General features: G+C 36.9%; 1 protein-coding gene across 1 annotated transcript in view; it reads left to right on the forward strand.

Moving 5' to 3' along the window:
- Positions 1-24091, forward strand: part of TICRR (TOPBP1-interacting checkpoint and replication regulator) — a 64604-nt gene that overhangs the window by 26895 nt on the left and 13618 nt on the right. The window contains exons 5-15 of the mRNA XM_011986326.1: positions 837-966; positions 3233-3372; positions 4200-4418; positions 8733-8884; positions 10028-10128; positions 10742-10835; positions 10933-11012; positions 11183-11422; positions 12228-12324; positions 16216-16273; positions 18269-18415. Coding sequence (XP_011841716.1) covers positions 837-966; positions 3233-3372; positions 4200-4418; positions 8733-8884; positions 10028-10128; positions 10742-10835; positions 10933-11012; positions 11183-11422; positions 12228-12324; positions 16216-16273; positions 18269-18415 — 1458 coding nt within the window. The remainder of the gene's footprint in view (positions 1-836; positions 967-3232; positions 3373-4199; positions 4419-8732; positions 8885-10027; positions 10129-10741; positions 10836-10932; positions 11013-11182; positions 11423-12227; positions 12325-16215; positions 16274-18268; positions 18416-24091) is intronic.

Raw genomic sequence — 24091 nt, forward strand, 5'->3', positions numbered from 1 at the left:
AAGCTTCTCCTGCCTCAGCCTCCTGAATAGCTGGGAATACAGGCACCTGCCACCACACCCAGCTAATTTTTGCACTTTTAGTAGAGACGGGGCTTTGCCATGTTGGCCAGGCTGGTCTCAAACGCCTGACCTCAGGTGATCCACCCACCTCGGCCTCCCAAAGTGCTGGGATTACAGGCATGAGCCACTGTGCGCAACCGTACAAAGCCATTTTTAAGAACAGGACTAGGCGCTGTGGCTCAGGCCTATAATTCCAGCACTTTGGGAGGCCAAGGCAGGCGGATCACCTGAGGTCAGGAGTTCGAGACCAACCTGACCAACATGGAGAAACCCTGTCTTTACTAAAAATACAAAATTAGCTGGGTGTGGTGGCACATGTCTGTAATCCCAGCTACTCAGGAGGCTAAGGCAGGAGAATTGCCTGAACCCGGGAGGCGGAGGTTGCGGCTCATGAGCCGAGATCGTGCCACTGCACTCCAGCCTGGGCAAGAAGAGTGAAACTCTGTTTCAAAAGAATAAATAAATAAATAGAAGAACAATATATATTTTTAACCTGGTTAGAGGAACATTTCAGAAATAAGATGAGAGGATTTATAGCCAGTAATAACAAAAGATTTTAAATTGTATCTGTGGGTTTTTCAGTAGCATTTTTTATTTACCACATAGGCCTGTAGCAGTTTGTGGTGCCAGAGAACAAATGTTAGCCGGAGAACAAATGCACTTTGTATGTCCTTTGGAGGAATGCAGTCAGTCCAGGGGAAGAGCAAGTGCTTAGAATTCTCTGCTTTGGTTCTCATGCGGTTTCCTCTCCTGCCTCTGTTCCTTTGCTCCAATAGCTTCTCCTGTTCCAGAGTGGGCCCAGCAGGAACTTGGCCACACCACTCCCTGGAGTCCAGCTGTTGTGGAAAAGTGGTTTCCTTTCTGTAACATCCGTGGTGCTAGTTCCAATTTGATGGAGTCATTTGGGTAAAACTTTTTTATATCTCTGAGTATTAATTATTAAAATCAATGTTCAGTTATCTGCATTTTTTTCTTAACAGGCCACATTCTCTGAGTATAGTCTAATAATATTAAAAACTAATTACAAAGATAAAATACTCTCATACTTAGTATATATTGTGAGAGTATGTTAGATAATATGTTAACAATATATAAACATATACATGCTAAAAATTCTTTAAAATTTACCAAAGTAATTCATCTAGTTAAATATAAACACTCCCTTATATTATGAAAGTGAGAAAATATTTATAACTAAGTATCAACGCAAATAGAAAACAGCAAATTTGAATAATGCAGCTGAATTTATACTTAAAGAAGTATTTGCAGACTATTTTTGTAAAGAAAAAAGTTAGTAATCAATTACTAAGAATCCAACATGAGAAGTAAACAAGAGAGTAACCTCCACCCTACAAAAGAAGGAAAGCAATGAAGATAAGAACAGAAATAAATTAAATAGAAAACAAATAAATCTAAGTCATCAAGAGAAACAAAAGATGGTTATTTGAAAAGCCAAATAAAATAATCTATAGCAAGATCAAGCAATTAAAAGACAAACAATATTAGAAATGTAAACGATACGGCAGAAATTCAACCTATTATTAAGAGGTATGGTTGATGTTTATTTTCTCCACACAGATATCCATTCAATTGTTCCAACACCATTTGCTAAAAGACTATCTTTTCCCACTAATTACCATGGCACCTTATCAAAAATCAACTGGCCACCTTTGTGCAGATTGATTTCTAGACAGAATACAGTCCAGAAACTATGTTAATACGACATTATCTTCAATATTGCGTTACAGCAATACTATATACTGTAGCTTTATAGCACTAGTCACTAAATCAGGTAGTATAAGTCCTCTAAACTTTGGTTTTGTTTTTTTAGAATTTTTTTTGGTTATTTTAGATACTTCGCATTTTCATATAAACTTCAGAAACAGCTTGTCAGTTTCCACGCACACACAAGTCTGTTGAAACTCTAGGAGTACATTGAATCGTAGATAAATTTGGAAAGAACTGACATCTTAACAATGTTGAGTCATCCGATCCATGAACATGGTGCAGCTATCCATTTATTTAGGTCTCTCTTTAATCTCCCTCAGTGTTTTGTAGTTTTTAATGTACAAATGTGGCCCATGTTTTTTTTTTTTTTGTAATTATCTCTAAGTATTGTTATAAGGTGTAAATATTGAAGTGTTTGAAGATAGTATGATTGTCTTTATGGAAAATCCAGGCCCGACATGGTGGCTCACACCTGCAACCCCAGTACTTTGGGAAGCCAAGGCCAGCAGACATTTGAGGCCTGGGGTTCAAGACCAGCCTGACCAACATGGTGAAACCCCGTCTCTACTAAAAATACAAAAAAATTAGCCCGGCATGGTGGCACATGTCTGTAATCCCAGCTACTTGAGAGGCTGAGGCACAAGATTCACTTGAATCCAGGAGGTGGAGGTTGCAGCGAGCCAAGATCGTGCCACTGCACTCCAAGATAGGTGACAGAGCACCAGCACACTTAGGGAGGATTAACCTGCTTCATACTGGCTGTATGGATGAAACCGACAGACCCAGCACGTATTCCACCCTGTAATATCTGTTCAACTAATGTCACCGTAACTTTCTTCCACTTTTTAATCAGATATATCAGATAATGGAAGGTATTAAAATACAAATAACACATTTTGAATGTTGTGCCATTTTCATAATTTCGTTAATGACATATTTAGCTCTAGGTGGAAAAGCATTTAATAACTAATCACCCCTCCTGCCTGCCCTACTTCCTCCTCTTCTCATCAATCCCGAATTAGTTTATTACAATGTGAAAGAATTATTCGAAGTCATTGCAATACTTACTACAATGTATTAACATCATTTTTTACTTTGATATATGGAAACTGAGTAAAAAATAACTATGGAAACCTGAAGTGAAATAGTTGCCATAATTAGACTTGTACCCTAATTCATGAAGAATCCTATTAATAAAAGTCAATATTATATGTAATAGTTAATGGTTTTGTAAACAAGACAGCTTTGGTTCCTGCATTCATTCAAATCAAAAATGAGAGGAGGGACATTTTCTCTCCTAAGAAAATATATTTTTGAAGGCATCTTGTGGGGACATCTTTTGGTTAGCTTTTTAGAGGATAGTGGGTATTTCAGTGTTGTTTATTTCTAAAGCATTTTGCAAAATTAGAATTTTGGTTTTATTCTAGACATCTTGACTTTACAGGTCGTTACAGGCTGCCTCAGCTAATAAGGAAGAGTCTTCCAAAACTGAAGATGAATTAACACATTGCCTTGCCGAGCTCTACCAGAGAAAATCTCGTGAAGAATCCACCATAACTCATCAAGAAGACAGCAAAAAGAAACGTATGCACCTAGAAGGGCTGTTTCTTAAGGCATTGTTTTCTGAGACTACATTTTAAAAGATTGGCATTTCCTGAAATGAGGTTGAAATGGTAACTAAATAAAGAAGGGCAAATTTTTATAATTAAATTTTAAAATAATTACATTAGTTCAATAGTGATTTTTTAAAAATCACCCAGTCTTATCTGTCTAACGAATAAACCATCTTCATTTTTAATTATGATAGAAATTCAAATACAACTTTGTGTTCTGCTTATAAGTATTTTTTCTTTTGCTATCTTGCCTTTTTAGATATTATTCCACCTCATTAGCTAAAGTTACAAAATTCTCAGGTTGAACATTTAGATTGCTTTCAGTTTTCATCATTATAAATAATACCGTAGTATACATTATGCATATAATTTGTTTTTTAAGTAATTACCTTAGCAGAAGTTTCCAGGAACCAGTTACTGTGTCAGGGTATGAAAACTGGCTCTTTATGTAGATTGCTAAATTGTCATTCAGAAAAGTTTCATCACCATTTTTGGTGGCCATTGGGTAACAACAAAATAAGTCTGTTTGGCATTTGCCTTATGGGAAAACCATCCATTGAGATGTTTAGTTCCAATCCAATCACATAGAGATGTTTAGTTCCTAAACTTTGGTTAAAAGAAAGGTTCTCTTTCTACCCTGTGTGTGGGCAGAAAGAGATGCAAGTATTTCCTAATTCAAATCATTCTGGAGGGATATGCTTCATTTTGATATTCTTTCACAGTAATCTGAATTAAAGTAGTTCTTGATTCCACAGAAGTGGAAGGCAATTTACTTTCCCTTCTCTGATGTTTTGGTAGGAGGTGTCCCTCGTACTCCAGTGAGACAGAAGATGAATACCATGTGCCGTTCCTTAAAGATGTTGAATGTTGCAAGGCTGAATGTGAAGGCCCAGAAGTTACATCCAGATGGCAGTCCGGATGTGGCTGGGGAGAAAGGAACCCAAAAGATACCCAGTGGGAGAACAGTAGATAAATTGGAAGATAGAGGAAGAACACTAAGAAGTTCTAAACCTAAAGGTATTCCTCTTAGTCTATAATTTACTCTTTTATACTCCTCTTTTTTAAAAATAAATTTTAATCATACCCTTAGTTTATTGACTATCTGCTACATGCCCAAAAAGGTGTTATGGTGAATACAATAAATAATAAGATAATGTCCTATTCTTAGATTTATGATCTAGCTACAAAGATAAAACAAATGAACTAATAAACAAATACACATATATATGTGTGTATATATGTGTGTGTGTGTATATATATGTGTGTGTGTGTATATATATATATAAAATGAACTAATAGAACTAAGAAGAGAGCCAAAAGTCTAAAACAGAAAATACAAGCCCATTTGGCAAGTAAAGTCTAGACTAGGAGTTCAGACAGGGAAGATAAGGGCTGGATAAGCTGTGAAGGCTTCTAGGAACTACTGGAGTCCAAGCTAGACTTCCAAGAATGGGCAGAGTTAGAAGACAGAAAGATAAAAGAGCATTCCAGGTGGAGAATTAGCATAAGCAAAGTCACAAAGAAGGCCCATGGCTTGGGCATAGGACAAATGGTTAAAGAAGTTTTACATTTGTGAATAAAGGGAGAAGAAAAAGGGTTTATGAGTAATCTAGGGCTAGGTTATTGACATCTTTCAAAGGTGGGAATAATTTAATCCAGCAGCTTCTATTTTCCTATTTTTTTCTTTCCTTTTTAAAAAAAATAATAAATTGAATTGTGCTGTGTTTCGATGTCATCTCTGAGTTCTTTTGAAAATTCTGGAGTGGGCCGGGCACAATGGCTCACGCCTGTAATCCCAGCACTTTGGGAGGCCGAGGCGGGCAGATCACAAGGTCAGGAGTTCGAGACCAGCCTGCCCAATTTGATGAAACTCTGTCTCTACTGGAAATACAAAAATTAGCCAGGCGTGGTGGTGCGCACCTGTAGTCCCAGCTACTTGGAAGGCTGAGGCAAGCGAATCGCTTGAACCTGGGAGGCGGAGGTTGTGGTGAGCCGAGATTGCGCCACTGCACTCCAGCCTGAGAGACAGAGCAAGACTGTCTCAAAAGGAAAAAAGAAAGAAAGAAAATTCTGGAGTGTAAGTTTTATGCTCCTTTAAAGATATTTTTTTTTTTCCTGTGGAATGTGAGAGCCATAGATGATAATCAGTTTGAATAAGGCAGAACACCTTTAGTGGGCTAGTAAAAGTGTTTGAAATGTGGTTGATACAGGCAAGGGAAGGCAGAAACAACAGTACTGAAGACAGTGTGGTGGGAACATAATTTCTGGACTAGATTTTGTCCAGAAATAGACCTGCACAATAGTGGGCAAATGATTTTTGACAAAGATGCCCCAGTACTTCCGTAAGAAAGAGATAATCTTTTCAATAAATGATGCTGAACAACTAGATACCTTTATGGAAACAAATTAGACCTTACTTTTAATAGTATTTTGAATTCCTGCTATTTTATGTCTAATATTTATGCCTTCTGTCTCTCTCTCTTTAATTGCTCAATCTTGCTATAGAATTTTGTTTTATTTCGCTTTTCTTTTTTTTGTTTTTTGAGACAGAGTTTTGCTCTTTTTGCCCAGGCTGGAGTGCAATGGCACGATCTTGGCTCACTGTAACCTCTTCCTCCCAGGTTCAAGCAATTCTCCTGTCTCAGCCTCCCTAGTAGCTGAGATTACAGGAGCATGCCACTACACCCAGCTAATTTTTGTATTTTTAGTAGAGATGGGGTTTTATCATATTGGTCAGGCTGGTCTCGAACTCCTAACAGGTGATCAGCCTGCCTCGGCCTCCTAAAGTGCTGGGATTATAAGTGTGAGCCACCGTGTCCGGCATTATTTGACTTTTCAAAGAACCATCTTTTGTTTCTGTTTATTGCTGCTGTTGCATTGTCTATTCATTTCTGTTCTTTATGATTACCTTTCTGCCTTTATTTTTGGGGTTTACTCTCTCATAGTACTTAATGTGTTGGACCCTTAGCTAGTTAATTGTTTTTAATTTATCTGCTTTACAAAATAATCACTTAAGTCTAAAGTCTGTACATTTTCTCTTTAAGTATAACTAACTGCATTATATATTTGCTATTTTCTATTTTCATTGATACTTATTTATAAGTATTTTCTGACATCCATAATATAAGGTAGTGTTTTATAATTAGCTTTGAATATTTTTGGACTGTGCTCAATGTGGTCTGTAAGATTGATTCTTTAATATTTGCTGAAACTGACCTAATGTTTGGTCAAGTTTTGTTAATATTCTATGTGCACTTGAAAATAATGTGTATTCTCTAATTGTTGAATATCTGGTTTTATACACGTCCGTACATTTTTTCTGCCGCTTTTATCTATTACTAAGATGATTGTATTAGTCTTCCACTATTATATTGTCTTTGCTCCTTTGTCAAAGATCTGTTGAGGCCAGGTGCAGTGACTCACACTTGTAATCCCAGCACTTTGGGAGGCCAAGGGGGTCAGATCACCTAAGGTCAGGAGTTCGAGATTAGCCTGGCCAACATGGTGAAACCCTGCCTCTACTAAAAATACAAAAATTAGCCAGGCATGGTGGCAGGCGCCTATAGTCCCAGCTACTTGGGGTTACTGAGGCATGAGAGTTGCTTGATCCCAGGAGACAGAGGTTGCAGTGAGCTGAGATTGCGCCCCTGCACTCCAGCCTGGGTGATGGAGCAAGACTCTGTCTCAAAAAATAAAAATAAAAAAAATCAGTTTACTATATTTATGTAGGTCTATTTCCAGGCTCTCCTGTTACATTGATCTCGCTATTCTTTTGCTAATACCACACAAACTGTCTTGATTACTGTAGCTTTATAGTAAGTCCTGAAGTTTGGTACTATCAGTCCTCAAACTTTGTTTTTCTCCTTCAATATTGAGTTAGTTATTCTGGATCTTTTACCTCTTCATATAAACTTCAGAATCAGTTTGTCAATATGCAGAAAATAACTAATTTGATAGGGATTGCATAGAATCTATAAATCAAATTGGGAATCTGAAATCTTGACAGTATTGAGTCTTTCTTGCTGTGAATATGGAATATCTCTCCACTTATTTAGTTCTTTGATTTCGTTCACAGAATTTTGTGGTTTTCCCTATATAGACCTTATACAAATTTTGTTAGATTTAATACCTGGGTATTTCATATTTAGGGGGGTGCTAATTTAAATGGTAATGTGTTTTTAATTTTAAATTCTGCTTGTATATTGCTGGTATATGGGAAAGCAATGGACTTTTATGTATTAATCTTGTATCCTGCAAATTTGCTATGATCACTTGTTAGTTCCAGGAGTTTTATTGTTTGTTCTTTCAGATTTTCTAATCATGTCATATCACCAAAGACAGTTTTATTTCTTCCTACCTTTAAATTTTTTGTTTATTTGTTTGTTTTGAGACGGAGTTTCGTTCTTGTTGCCCAGGCTGGAGTGCAATGGTGCGATCTCGGCTCACTGCAACCTCTGCCTCCCGGGTTCAAGCGATTCTCCTGTCTCAGCCTCCTGAGTAGCTGGGATTACAGGCGCGTGCCACTACACCTGGGTAATTTTTGGTATTTTTAGTAGAGAAGGGGTTTCACCATGTTGGCCAGACAAGTCTTGAACTCCTGACCTCAGGTGATTCGCCTGCCTCGGCCTCCCAAACTGCTGGGATTACAGGCATGAGCCACCACGCCTGGCCTCCTACCTTTAAATTGTTAACACTTACACTTGGTATACAGAGCCTTAAAAATTAATCACTTGGCTGGGCATGGTGGCTCATGCCTGTAATCCCAGCACTTTGGGAGGCCAAGGCAGGCAGATGGCTTGAGTTCAGGAGTTCAAGACCAGCCTGGGCAACATGATGAAACCCTGTCTTTACCAAAAATACAGAAAATTAGCTAGGTGTGATGGCACATGCTTGTGGTCCCAGCTACTCTAGAGGCTGAGGTGGGAAGATCACTTGAGCCTGCTTGGGAGGCGGAAGTGGTGGTGAGCCGAGATTGTGTCATTGCACTCCAGCCTGGGTGACAGAGTGAGACCTTGTCTCAAATAAAATAAAATTAAGTTAATCACTTGTCTTTGTACTTTCTCAATGTCTAGACTATTGACATTTTAGAGCAGATAATTCTTTGTTGTGGGGCTGTCCTATGCAATGTAGGATGTTTAACAGCATCCCTGGCTTCTACATACTAGATGCCAGCAGCCACCTTCGCCCCCACCGCCATCAGTCTTGACAATCCAGACATAGCCAAATGTTCCCTGCAAGGAAATATTTTCCCCAGTGGACAGCTACTGGCCTAAATAATACAAGGACTTGAGCAAGATTTGATTAATCCATTTTATTTTATTTTTTTCACAGATTTTAAAACCGAGGAAGAGCTACTATCATATATATGTGAAAATTACCAAAAGACTGTGGCCACAGGAGAAATCATGTTGAATGCATGTGCTCGAAACATGATCTCAACCATTAAAATGTTCCTAAAATCAAAAGGCACCAAGGAATTAGAAGTAAGAGAATCCGAATATTGTTGTTTGTCATAGATGTAGTGGTTGGTTGGTTGTTGGTGGATTTGGTTAATGTGTTGGAAAATGTCTGTTATGCCATACGTGATTCAAAAATGGTAAGATGAGTAAGGGAGTAAGTACAATTCCAGATCTCAGAAGATGGATATGGTGAACTGGTAAGGCAAAAATCAAAGAGATGGGGTGAGCAGGGATAATTACATATAATTGTCTCCTAATGAAAAGCCTTTCCTCATGTGAGCTATATGTTAGCTGCATGATTAAGCCAGTGGTTTTTAACCCTGGCTATACTTTAGAATCACCTACAACATTTAAAAAATATGTATATGCCGACTGGCCGCAGTGGCTCACACCTGTAATCCCAGAACTTTGGGAGGCCAGGGTGGGCAGATCACGAGGTTGGGAGTTTGACACCAGCCTGGCCAACATGGTGAAACCCTGTCTCTACTAAAAATACAAAAATTAGCTGGATGTGGTGGTAGGCACCTGTAATCCCAGCTACTTGGGAGGCTGAGGCAGGAGAATCGTTTTAACCTGGGAGGTGGAGGTTGCAGTGAGGCAAGATCGTGCCATTGCACTCCAGACTAGGCGACAGGGTGAGACTCCATCAAAAAAATAATAATAATAAAATAAATAAATAAATAAAATATATAGATATAGATAGATATAGATGCCTTGCTCTCTCCAGACGAGCTGAAACAGATCTCTGGGGTTGGTACTTTTAAAAAGCCCCCTGGATAATTCTTTGTCACTGGGAGTGTTACAAACCACTGTTTTTAGACCATGTTGTTTTATTCATGTTCATCACAGAGCTCCTCTAAAGCAAACAGGAGGATTTGTTTATAATACTTAGGTTTCTTAATCACTGCTTTGTGGAACATTTCTTTTAAGACACTTTATTTAGGGCAGGCTTGTTTTATCCATGCCCACTAGCTCTCAAAAGAACTTTTTTACCATGTTCTTTTTAAAGATAGAAGAAGATTCATGTCACTTTTTCATTCAAATGAAAGAATAGAGAAGTTTATAAGGGAATGTATTTCCCTTCTTAAGGCTTTAGTCAACTGTGAAAGAAATTAGAAATAATAACAAGTAACACTATTCTCCTATGTAATAATTTTGTATTTTTAGATGAACTGCCTGAATCAAGTAAAAAGTAATCTCTTAAAAACTAGCAAAAGTCTTCGACAGAATCTAGGGAAAAAACCGGATAAGGAAGACAAAGTTAGAGAGTAAGTAACTACCGTTTTTTAAAAATCATCTCTCCAAAACAAAGCTGTGAGATGAGCTTGTATCAGTTTAAAATAGATTGTTTGTGACATGGTGGCTCATGCCTGTAATCCTAGCACCTTGGGAAGCCAAAGCAGGAGGATTGCTTGAAGCCAGGAATTTGAGGCCATCCTGGGCAATATAGTGAGACCATGTCTCTACCAAAAAAAATTTTTTAATTAGATGAGCATGGTGGTGTATACCTGTAGCCCTAGCTACTTGGGAGGCTAAAGCTGGAGGATTGTTTGAGCCCAGGAATTCAAGACTACTGTGAGCTATGATCCCAGTACTGCACTGTAGCCTGGGCAACAGAGCAAGACCCTGTTGCAGAAAAAAAGAAAAAAAAAAAGATTACCAATTGCATGAAGATGCTTTTGTAGCCAATTCTTTTTGATGTTATAATATGCAGCTTGAATCACCTATTTATCTAATAACTATATCAGTTTTTAGAAAAGGCACTGGCTTTTCTCCTTTTTGATTGTTGTTTCTTATATAAATAGATCTATGCTTAAGGAAGGAGCTTTTCGTTTAGTGACATCCAAAGTAGATATGACCAAGTTTTTTTTTTCTCTCAAGGTGCCAGCTTCAGGTATTTCTTCGTTTGGAGATGTGTCTGCAATGCCCTTCAATAAATGAAAGTACAGATGATATGGAACAAGTAGTGGAGGAGGCAAGTATATAGCTTCGTGCCATTAAAATAAGCCCTAGATGCTTTGAGCTTCCCTGCAGAGGGCATCTATCTAGTAACGTTCTAAAATCTCCTTCAGGTGACAGATTTGCTGCGCATGGTATGTTTAACTGAGGATTCAGCGTACCTAGCTGAGTTTCTGGAGGAAATTTTGAGATTGTAAGTTTGATGATTACTAACTTAACTTTAAAATTGTTTTGTCAATACCTACATATGGTGTTGTCTCTGAATTTTGGAGTTGTAAGGACTACTTCTTAGGCTGGGTGAGGGAGGGAATAGAGAGGGTAAGATGGTAACTCTTTTCCATATTCAATCAATCTATTCCACAGGTATATTGACTCTATCCCAAAGACACTTGGAAATCTTTACAACAGCCTAGGGTTTGTGATTCCTCAGAAGCTGGCTGGTGTCCTTCCTACAGATTTTTTCAGTGATGACTCCATGACACAAGAGAACAAATCACCACTTCTTTCTGTGCCTTTTTTGTCAAGTGCTCATAGATCAGTGTCAGGCAGCCCTGAATCTGATGAACTGGAGGAACTTCGTACCAGATCAGCCAAGAAAAGAAGGTAAGAGCTCAAAGAATCAAAGGAATTATTTGCACTGTTATAGTTCTGATAAAAGATGTGTTTAAACCACAGTCCAGTCATATTTGTCCATATAATTTGTTGAACTAATAGCTGCCCTTATGTCTGACCAACTATATAGAAGCCAACTATTAGAGCTCCTAATAGGAGCATCTGACAATCTTTATATTATCTAGGAAATATATAGTCATGTTTTGCTTAACAACAGGGATACATCCTGATAAATGCGTTGTTAGGCAATTTTTGTTGTACTAACATCAGAGTGTGCCTACCAAAACCTAGATAGTATATGTTTTTTTGAATGGAAAAGCTAATGTTCCAGCATTGTTACTGAGGAGCAGTCATTTCCCCTACTTGATCTGTAATGCCAATATCAAGTGTCATATATTAGGTTTCTGAATAGGCTCCATTATAACCTATGGGACCTTTGTCATATATGCAGTTCGTCATTGAAGGAAACATTGCGTGACTGTATAGTGTTTATTTCGTATTTCACAAAGCCTTCTTTACTGTCCACAGGAGGTCTCCAGGAAGTAGGCCTTTTATGAAATAAGCTTAGAGTTTCAGCTTTTAAAATTTTCCTTGATGCTTTTCATTATTCATAACTAGTTGAATTTGTTACTTTTGAAAATTCTGGGGTGACTTGTTTTATTATAAATCCAGAACAACCTTAAGATAACTGGCTTTTATTTAAACCATATTTTATTTCACTTAGACTCTAGTTCCATTTGAATTTAACTATATATAACCTCTATCTAGATGTATTGACTATTTCTATTTTTAAAAGGAAAAATGCATTAATAAGACATAAAAGCATTGCTGAGGTTTCACAGAATCTTCGACAAATTGAAATTCCTAAAGTGTCAAAGAGAACTACGAAAAAGGTAAGTGATCCTTCCAGTTTGAGATGACACAGTAAATAAGAATAAAAAGGCAGTGTCCCTACTTTTAGGAAAATGAACTTTGGAGGATACAGAAATAATATTAAATATTTTTATGAATGTGTATAAAACTATAATCCAAGGAATAGGAAAATATAAACTTGTTAAGAGATTAACAGTTTTACTGAAGAGTGTGATATTTAGAGGTAATGTGAGGAAAAACGGTGAGTAAAAGTTAGGAATGAATTAATTCAAAATCTTTAATGTAGATAAGAAAACTCATAAAACAATAACTAAAATAAGCAAAGCGGTCGCTGGAAGAGAATATATAATCGTAATAGGACTTCGGTTGCATACCAGAAGGTGCTTTTCCATATGTTGTGTTTTACTTCAATAACAAATTTAGGCCAGGCACAGAGGCTCACACCTATAATCCCAGCACTTTGGGAGTCAGAGGAGGGAGGATACTTTGACACCAAGAATTTGAGACCAGCCTGGACAACATAGCGAGAACTTGTCTCTACAAAAAATAAAATTAAAAAAAAAATTAGCCAGGCATGGTGGCACATGCCTATAGGCCCAGCTATTCAGGAGTCTAAGGCGGGGAGATCACTTGAGCCCAGGAGGTCAAGGCTGCAATGAGCTATGATCGTGCCACTGCACTGCAGCCTAGGTGACAGAGCAAGACTTCATGTCTTTTAAGTGAATGAATGAATGAATGAATAATAAGTTTTTTGAAAAAAAAGATGATGACGGTCATGGAGCCGGGAGGTAGAGTAGTCCCCCCTTATCTGCAGAAGATATGTTCCAAGACCCCCAGTGGATGCCTGAAACCAGAGGTAGTACTGAACCCTATATAGAGTACTGTTTTTTCCTATGCATGCATAAGTTCAATTTACAAATTAGGCACAGTAAGAGATTAACAACAACAATAATAAAATAGAATAATTATAGCAATATAATATAATAAAAGTTATGTGAATGTGGTCTCCCTCTCAAAATATCTTAATTGTACTATATTCACCCATTTTGGGGCCATAGTTGACTATGGGAAACTGAAACCGTGGAAAGTGAAATCACAGATAACGGGGTACTATTGTTGTTGTTTTTTTTGTGGCAGTTGATATAAGGACTTGAGGTTTTTATTGGTTGAAAAAAAAAAATAAACCTAGCTGGAATTTGTTTACTAAGTAGAATTAATGTCTTGCTAAGGAAAAAAGGGACTAAAAATACAATGAAACTTTTCAACTGCACGAACTATCTGAGAAGAGTTAAAATTTAATGAGAACTATCTTTAGAAGCATTAATTATTATAATAGTGGTTTGTTGTGTTTCTAGATATTTGTAGCTATCCTTTGAAATTGGAGATGGGATTTCTTTTAACGGGTTAATGGTGTTCATTTTCTTATACTTTAACTGTGAATAAAATGCAAATCTTACATATCTCACAATCCTCATTGAAGATTGGAAAATTCAAAACTGAATGGCCAAAAGTTGCCAGGCCTTTATTCTCACTAGATTTCATAATGATTTGCAGATCTTTCTAGCACACTTTGAAACTTTTGTTTTAGATTACACAAGATAGTTTTCTTCTCTAAGATCAGAATTACGACTGGGCACAGTGGTTCGTGCCTATAATCCCAGAACTTTGGGAGGCCAACGCAGGAGGAATCACTTGAGCCCAGGAGTTGGAGACCAGCCTAGGCAACATAGTGAGACCTTGCCTCCACAAAAAATTAGAAAATTAGGTATGGTGGCGCACTCCTGTAGTCCCAGCCACTCGGGAGGCTGAGGTTGGAGGATCGCTTGAGCCTGGGAGTTTGAAGCTGCAGTGAACTATGATCAAGCCACTGCACTCCAGCCTGGGTTACAGAGAGAGACTCTCAAAAAAAGAAAAAATTTGAGGTCAGGATTTGATTGTGGTTAGTAACGTTTTTTTATGTCAAAGTTGGTACCATAGATAAGTGACAGTTGTTGAACTGAAAGGACCAGGTATTACATTTTTAAAAGAATAAATCTCAGTTCTCCGAACGATCAATATAGTTAACTCGGGAAGCAGTGAACTTACAACTCAAGTGTAGATATGTAGTATTAATTACATTAATGTATATTAATTTCTTTTATGCATCTTAACTCCAGAAGAGCACAATGATTTAAAAAAAAGAAGTTTGATCCTGCCCTAATACCTCCAGGACATACTCTCCTAGTTTTTCATTCAATTACATGGATTAACAAGGGTTGACAAACTTTCTCTGTAAAGGGCCAGATAGTAGATGTTTTAGCCTTTGCAGGCCATACGTCTCTGCAACATCTATTCAGTTCTCCTGCTGTAGTGGGAAAGCAGCCACAGGCATTATGGAAAGAAACGAGCATGACTGTGTTTCAGTAAAAACTTTATTTTCAAAAATAAGAGGTGGTTCAGATTTGGTCTATACACTGTAGTTTACTAACCCCTGGATAGGAAATTGGATGTATGACTGTTTTTTTTTTGTTTTTTTTGTTTTTTTTTTTGAGACAATCTCTCTCTGTCGCCCAGGCTGGAGTGCAGTGGCACAATCTCAGCTCACTGCAAGCTCCACCTCCCAGGTTTATGCCATTCTCCTGCCTCAGCCTCCCGAGTAGCTGGGACTACAGGCGTGCGCCACCATGCCCGGCTAATTTTTTGTATTTTTTAGTAGAGATGAGGTTTCACCGTGTTAGCCAGGATGGTCTCGATCTCCTGACCTTGTGATCCACCCACCTCGACCTCCCAAAGTGCTGGGATTACAGGCATGAGCCACTGTGCCCGGCCGGATGTATGACATGTTTTTACAATTACAGTTTATCTCTTTAAAAGAGTTATTAATCAATATAAATAAGAATGATCACATCTCATTTCTTATCAGCAAGACCTTGGTTATATCACTGAGACCATTTTTTAAGTTTCTGCCCATATGTGATGGCTTCTTCAATTATTACGATGAATTGAAAAAACAAAAAATCTTTTAAAAAAAAAACAATTTCCTTGTTTCGATGCATCTGGGGTTTAGACTCTTGAATCTTCTACTGTAATAGTAAGTAAATAGCAGTCTGATAAAGAAATGTTTCTGAGAGTATAGCCACCCTCTAATTAATGTATATGGCTTTTCCTTTCTTAGATAAAAAGGTATACATGATTATCATTAAAACATATAAAGTTAAAAGTTAGGGTGTTCCTTCTCCATCCATTCATCAGAAGTAATCACTGATGATAGTTTGTTGTGTATATTTCCAGGCCCTTTTGTATATGTACCAATAACACCAAAGATTTCTGCAGATCCATTATAAACATATATATAAATGATATAACTTAGAATACTTAATATTTTCCGTTTTCTTCCCTATCACAGATCTCTATGTTAGTACAGGTTGAGTATCTCTTACCCAAAATGCTTAGGAGCAGAAATGTTTCCAATCTCAGATATTTTTGGATTTTGGAACAATTGCATTACATGTACTTACTGGTTAGCATCCCACATCCAGAAGTCCAAAATGCTCCAATGAGTGTTTCCTTTGAGTGTCGTGTTGGCACTCAGGAAGTTTTGGATTTTGGAGCATATTGGATTTTCAGATTAGGGATGCTCAACCATATATAGAGAGGTCTTCCTTCCTTATTCTTGTAATGTCCGCATTGGATGGGTGTGTAATTTATTTAACTGTTTCACTTTTTGTGGGCATGTATAGTGTTTTTTATTTTGTATTATTACTATATAGTGCAGCAGTGTTTTTGGAACATTTCTGTGGTACATTTTATTATTTCTACTATGGATTCCTATAAATGAATTGCAAGAGTCAAAGGGTTCATGTGAAATCTTTAGTCTTTTATTTCAATGAATGCCTATTTAAATTTTCTTTCTGGATTTTCTCATGTTTCAGGAGAACTCTCACCCTGCTCCCCAGCAGCCTTCCCAGCCAGTGAAAGATACAGTGCAAGGTATACTGTTTTCTCAGTGTATATATTTATTCACTAGAATGACAACTTTATTTTTATTGTATGTATTTAAGCAGCTGCTTACAAGTGTAAATTAAGGCTTTGTATGATTGTTGGCTAATAAAGTATGTCCAAATACCATGGACATGGTCCCCTAGGAATAGTCTCAAAATACTGTATTTTGCAAAATAACTGGTCTGAAATCTTTAAAAAAAAAAAAAAAAAAAAAATTATCATGAAAGCCGGAAGAAAGGAAAAAGAAAAGAGGCAGTGAAACTGTTTTAGATGAATGGAGTTTAAGCATGACAGCTAAATGCATTCCATGATCCCTGCTTGGCTCTTAAATTTAGGGGAAAAAATACTAGAAAGGATATTATTGAGACAACTAGAGAAATTTGAAGAAGCGATGTATGCTAGATAATATTGTATCAATGTTAAAGATATTTTGAGTGTAATAATGTCATTGGGGTTATGGAAGAGAACATCCTTGTTTTTAGGAGATACATGCTGACCTTTAGGAAGTGAACAGTTGCGATGTTTGCAACTTACTCTCCAGTGTTTAGGGGAATAATGTACATATAGAGAGAAAGAAGGAGAAAACAAATATTGTCAGTTGGTGAACTTTATTGATGGGCATATGTTTAATTTTATTATTATTTGAAATTTTCTATAGATATTAAACTTTTCAAAACTTTGGGAAAATAGAGAATAACAAACCAAATTTGACTTTCAGGTCATAAATCAATTTTACCAACAGCCTAAGTTAGGTAACAGGAACTCTTATAATGGAGATAGGGAAACAATTTTTAAAACTTTGGTGTGTGTTATTGATGTCCTTAATAACCTTAATATGAACCTTTATGTCATTGATGGGTAAACACAAGGGTTGCTCCCAGTTTGTGGATGCTAGATTATTTGGTTTGGGTTTAAATGATTAATCTTTGAAGAATTCACCCTTGGTGAATTTTTGAACCACTTCCACTAGGCTATCTTAAGATTAAGGTATCGTCTGGCTAGATTTGCCAAGTACTTCTTGACTTTTCAGCTATTTTTTCTAACTTTGAGTCTAGATGATCAGAACTTTCATGCTTTGGAGTCAAGAATAAAATTTAAAATGTCCCAGCAGCTTAGTAAAGTAGTCCGAAGAAGAAGAAAGAAATCTGTAGAACTGAAAAGATCAGTTCTCTGCTCAATGCTGAGCTGAATACACAGCAGCAAAAAGGTCCAAAATGAGAAGAATAATCATAACATGGGATATATTAAAAGGATCATGACCTCTGTTAGCCATCCTCTTACTTAAGAATTATGTCCATTTTACAATGAGTAAAGTTTCTAACTTGCTAAGTGGTGTGGGCCTTCCTCGTGTTCCTGAAGTTAGATTTAAATTGAATTCGTAATGGAATACTACAAACCACTGTATACCAACACTTTGGATAACCTAGATGAAATGGACAAACTTCTAGAAAGATACAAACTACTAAAAACACACTCAAGAAGAAATAGAAAATCAGAGTAGATCTATAACACGTAAAAAGTTTGAATTAGTTATCAAAAAACTACTCACAAAGAAATATCCAGGAGTAGAAGGTTTCACTGCTGAATTCTATCTAGCCTTTAAAAAAGAAATTAGCACTAGCATTTATTATGGTCAACTGATATTCAGGGTACCAAGACAATTTGATGGAGAATGAATAGTCTTTTGTACAAATGATGCTGAGACAACTGGATATCCACATGCAAAAGAATGACATTGTACCCCCTACCTCATGCAAAATAACATATAAAATTTTTTTAAATTTGCAAAAGTAGATATTTTTAATGCATTATGGGAATATACTATTGAAGGAAACCTTATTAGCATATGTGACAATAGCAATCTGTAGAGTAGTTTCCTTAAGAAGCTTCTCTGTTTTGGTTATCTTTCTTTTCTCAGATATGGCATTAATTGATGATAATCTTTGGCTTTTTCTTTTTCTTTTTTTTTTTTTATGCTTTCAGAAGTGACCAAAGTACGAAGAAATCTTTTCAACCAGGGATTGCGTTCCCCTTCAAAGAGATCACTAAAGCGGGGATTGCCTAGAAGCCATTCTGTGTCAGCTGTGGAAGGTCTAGAGGATAAACTTGACAACTTCAAGAAGAACAAAGGTACCACATTTCAGAATAGCTAGGAAAAAGGAAAAGGTTATTCTGTAAGATTGGTAGTAATGTACTGTCTTTCTTTCCTGATTTAGTAATTTGAGTCTTCTTCCCTCTTTTTTCTTTCAGTCTAGCTAAAGGTTTGTCAATTTTGTTAATCTATTTTTTTTTTTTTTTTTTTTTGAGACAGGATCTTCCTCTATCACCCAGGTTGGAGTGCAGTGGCACAATCTCGGCTCACTACAGCCTCCACCTCCCAGGCTCAAGTGATTCTCCCACCTCAGCCTCCTAAGTAGCTGGGACTACAGGTGTACACCACCACACCCAGCTAATTTTTTGTATTTTTTTGTAGAGATGGAGTCTCATCATGTTGCCCAGGCTAGTCTCAAACTCCAAGCTCAAATGATCTGCCCTCCTCGGCCTCCCACAGTTGCTGGGATTATAGGCATGAGCCACCACACCCAGTCAATTTTGTTAATCTTTTCAAAGAATTTACTTTGGTTTATTGATTCTTCTCTATTGGTTTTCTTTGTCTTTTTTTTTTTTTGAGACAGAATCTCTCTCACTCTGTCTCCTGGGCTGGAATGCAGTGGCGTGATCTCGCCTTACTGCAACCTCTGCCTCCCAGGTTCAAGCGCTTCTCCTGCCTCAGCCTCTCCAGTAGCTGGGATTATAGGCATGCGCCACCATGCCCGGCTAATTTTTGTATTTTTACTAGAGACAGGGTTTAACCATGTTGAGCAGGCTGGTCTCCAACTCCTGACCTCAAGTGATCTGTCCACCTCAGCCTCCCAAAGTGCTGAGACAGGTGTGAGCTACCACGTCTAGCCTCTGTTGGTTTTCTAATCTCAGTTTCATTTTTTTCCCCCTCTATTGGCTTTGGTTTTTGTTTGCTATTTTTCTACTTTTTTAAGGTGACGTTTTGCTATTGATTTGAGATCTTTTTTAATAAAGCACTGCTTTAGGCATATCCTATAAATTTTGATATGATTTGTTTTTGTTTTCATCATCTCAAGATATTTTCGAATTTCCCTTGTGATTTCTTTGATCCATTGGTTATTTCGGAGTGCATTAATTTCCACACACATGTATTTCCTAAATTCTCTTCTCTATTCTAGTTTCATTCTATTGTTGTAAAACATACTTTGTATGATTTCAGTCTTTTGAAACTTGAGACTTATTTTATGGCTTAACATTTGGTCTACTCTAGAGAATGTTTAATGTGTGCTTGAGAAGAATATGAAAGATTCTGTAGATGTGTGTTTGGTCTAGTTGATTTATGGTATTATTCAAGTCTTCTGTTTCCTTGTTGAGCTTCTGTTTTATTGTTTATTCATTATTCAAAGTGGCATATTAAAGTCTCCAGCTATTACTGTTGAATTGTTTATTTCTCCCTTCAGTTCTGTCAATTTCTGCTTCTTGTATTTTGAGACTCTGTTCTTAGGTATATATGTTAATAATTATTATGTCTTCTTGATCAATGAAACTTCTTACCAGTAGGTAATGTAGTTTGTCTTTTGTAACCTTTCTTAGCTTACAGTCTGTTTTGTCTGACAATAATACAGCTCCCCACTCACCAGCTCTTTTGCATAGGATATCTTTCATTGTCCTTTTACTTTCAACCTTAGTGTCTTTGTATCTAAATTAAATATCTTATAGACCTCATAGAGTTGGATCATGTTTTTTTAATCCATTCCGCCTATCTCTGCTTTTCTATTGCAGTGCTTAATCCACTTAATTACTAATAAGGAACAACTGTCATTTTCTATGTTTTATGCCTTTTTGTTTCTCAATTCCTCAATTCCTGTTTTTTGTATTTAGCTGATTTTTTGTAGTGTACTAGTTTAATTCCCTTCTTTCTTTTTCTGTATATTTTTAAGTTGTTTCCTCAGTGGTTACCTTGGAGATCACAATTAGCATCTTAAGCTTAAATGAACCTGGCTTTATGAATAAAGCCAACCTCTTTTCAATAATATACACTCTGCTACTATATATTTCTGTCTCTCCTTCTTTATATTGTTGTAGACTGCATCTTTATACATTGTGTACCTGTTAATACAGACTTAAATTATATAGGATTTAAAAAAAAAACCAAAATTACCATAATGCTGGCTTTTATATTTATCTATGTAGTTACCTTTACCATTGCTTTTTATTTCTTCTTGTGGCTTTGAGTTATTGTCTAGTACCTTTCATTTTAGTTTTTCTTATAGGGTAAGTCTACTGATTATGAACTCCCTCAGCTTTTATCTGTTTGGAAATGTCTTACTTTCGACTTTATTCCTGAAGGACATAGAATTTTTGGTTGACAGTTTTTTTTTTTCCCCCCCTTCAGAACTTCAAATGTGACATCCACTGCCTTCTGGTCTCCCAAATTTCTCATGAGAAATCAACTATTAATCTTATTAAGCTGCTTCTCTATTGCTGCTTTCCAGATTCTCTCTTTGTCCTTGGGTTTCAACACTTCAACTACAATGTGTCTCAGTGTGAATCTCTTTGAGTTTATTCTGCTTGGAGTTCATGGAACTTCTTGGATGTATATGTTCATGTCTTTCATCAGATTTTGGAAGCTTTTAACCATTATTTCTTCAAAAAATTTTCTGCTGCTTTTGGTCTCATTTCCTCGTTGGACTCACATGATGTATGTGTTGGTACACTTGACAGTGTCCTACAGGTCCCTCAGACTTTGTTCTTTTTTTTTAATTGTTTTTTCTTTCTGCTTAGGCTGGATAATTTCAATTACCTTATCTTCAAGTTCACTGATTCTTCTGCCAGCTCAAATCTGTGGTTGACCCATCTAGTTAATTTTTTCATTTCAGCTCCAGAACTTCTACTGGATTCTTTTTTATCATTTCTATTGCTTTGTTGATATTCTCATTTTGTTCATACATTATTTTCCTGATTTCCATTAGTTTCTTAATATATGGTTTAAGTGAGCTCGTTGTGTGTATTTAGAGAGGTTGATTTAACATCCTTGATTAGTAATTCCAATGTCTTTGCTTCCTTAGTGACGGTTTCTGCCAAATTCTCTTTTCTGGTAAATAGGCCATACTTTCCTGCTTCTTTGTATACTTTGTAATTTTTTGTTGAGGACTAGTTATTAGGGATATTATAATGTGGTAACTGCGTGGAGGTCAGATTCTGTCACCCCTCAGGGATTCCTATTCTTTGCTTATTAAGGACTTCAGCTATTCATTTGTGCCTTTTCCGAACTATTTGTGTAAAGTATGTATACCTTGTTACGTGTGGTCACTGAAGTTTCTGTCTTTTATCTCTGTGGTCAGCCAATGACCTAAGAAGGATTTCCTTAAATGTCTGATTCAAGAAAGGAGTAGGGGGAAGGTGTGTCTGTCCCTTAATCTTCTGATAATTGGGAGAAACCCACTGTAGCCTAAGACAGCTAAAACCAAGGCAGTGTGTGCACTGCTCCTACAGGAATCTGCCTGATTGACCAAAGCATGTAACCCCCAATTTTTGGAGGACCAGGTCCTCACTGTCTGCCCTAGCACCAACCAGCTGCTCCTGGAATGTGGGCTGCTATCCCAATAGCTACAGCAGGGCTGAGTTCACGCACATGCACATCATTCCCTTCCTAAAGATCAGCAGCCTCTCTCATCATCAAGCACTTCCCAGGTTATTAACAAGTATTCAATCAAGTTCAGAGGTTCCAAAATAGTGAATTCTGATCTTTTTTTCTAGTTTACTAGTTACTTTGGTTGAGAGACTGACTCCTAGAGCTTTCTTCTCCATCAACCTCACTCCCCCTGGAGATTACAATTATGATATTAACTTATAACAGCCTAGTTCTCATTGATACCAATTTAACTTTGATAGTTCATAAAAACTTCGCTATTGTGTAGTTCTGACTATCCCTTCTTAGTTCTATATTGTCATGCAAATTACATCTATACATTGTATGCCCATCAACACTGATTTATAATCATTACTCTGTCTTTTAAATAACAGGTGGGAACAGTTACAAATAAAAAACACTTTTATAATGTTTTTCTTGTATAGTTACCTTTACCAGTGCTGTTTAACTCTTTATGTGGATTTGAGTTACCCTAGTGCCCTTTCCTTTCAGCCCATAGGACTCCTTTTAGTATTATTTATAGGGTAGGTCTGCTAATGACAAATTCTGTTTTATGTTGTTTCAATCTGAGAATGTGCTGATTTCTTCTTCATTTTTGAAGAATACTTTTATTGGGTATAGAATTCCTGGTTGACAGTCTTTTTTCTCTCAGTACTTTGAGTATGTCATCACACTGCCTTTTGTCCTTTGTTTCTGACGAGAAAGCAGCTGCTAATCTCATCAAGGATCTATACACAATGAATAGCTGCTCTCTGACTCCTTTCAAGATCTTCTCTTTTTCACTTTTGATAGTTTGATTATGATTTGTCTGGGTTTGGGTCTCTTTCACTTTATTCTACTTGTATTGAGTTTCTTAGATGTGTAGTGTCTTTCATCAGATTTGGGTCATTTTTAGCGAATATTTATTCAAATATTCTTTCTACCTCTTCCTTTCTATCCTTTCCTTCTGGACTTCTGGTATGTGTGTGTTGTTGCGCTTGATGATGTCACAAGTGTCTGAAGCTCTGTTCATTTTTCATTCTTTTGTCTTTATTTTCCTTAGACTGGATTATCTCAATTAACCTGTCTTCAAATTTGTTGACTCTTTCTTCTGCCACCTCAAATCTACTTTTCATTTTTGTTATACTTTTTAACTCTAGAATTTCTATTTGCTTTTTTTTTTTTTTTTTTTTTTAAACGATTTTCGTCTGTTGATATTCTGTTTGGCAAGTCATTGGACTCATGTTTTAGATCTTTAGATATGATTTTCTTTAGTTATTTGAACATATTTAAAACAGCTGATTTAAAGTCTTGTTCTAATAAGTTCAATGTCTGGACTTTTCTCAGGGACAGATTCTATTGCTGATTTTTTTTTTTTTCCCTGTGAATGGGCCATACTTTTGTGTTTTGTTTCTTTGCATGACTCATAATTTTGTTGACAACTGGATTTGTTTTATATTATTTTATTTTATTTTATTTATTTATTTATTTTTTGAGATGGAGTCTTGCTCTGTCACTCAGGCTGGAGTGCAGTGGTATAATCTCAGCTCACTGTAGCCTCAACCGCCGAGGCTTAAGCAATCCTCCCACCCCCTTGGCCTTCCAAGCAGCTAGCTGGACTAAGGCATACACCACCACTCTTGGCTAATTTTTGTATTTTTTTGTAAAGATGTAGGTTTCACCACGTTGGCCAGGCTTGTCTTGAGCTCCTGAACTCAAGCAATCCGCCTGCCTCAGCCTCCCAAAGTTCTGGGATTACAGGCATGAGCCACTGCACCCAGCATGGATATTTTAAACAATACAATGAGGCAGCTCTAACAATCAGACCCACCCCACCCCTGCCAGGATTTGTTGTTGTTTTTGCTTAGTGACTTTTCTGAACTATTTGTTTAAATTTTGTATTATTTGTCATGTGTGGCCACTAAAGCCTCTGCTCAGTTGTCTTAGTGGTCAGCTAATGATTGGACAGAGATTTCCTTAAATGCCTGGAACCCATAAGTTTCACAGCCCCTGCTGAGGGGCTCTTTGTGTGTTGGGTCATGCCTTCAACACTCAGCCAGGCAGTTTAGAATTCCACTTCACTTTCTGTTTTGCCAGAGCCTCAAGGTTAGCCA

Source organism: Mandrillus leucophaeus, unplaced genomic scaffold (assembly GCF_000951045.1).
Source record: "Mandrillus leucophaeus isolate KB7577 unplaced genomic scaffold, Mleu.le_1.0 Scaffold297, whole genome shotgun sequence".
Lineage (NCBI taxonomy): Eukaryota > Metazoa > Chordata > Mammalia > Primates > Cercopithecidae > Mandrillus > Mandrillus leucophaeus.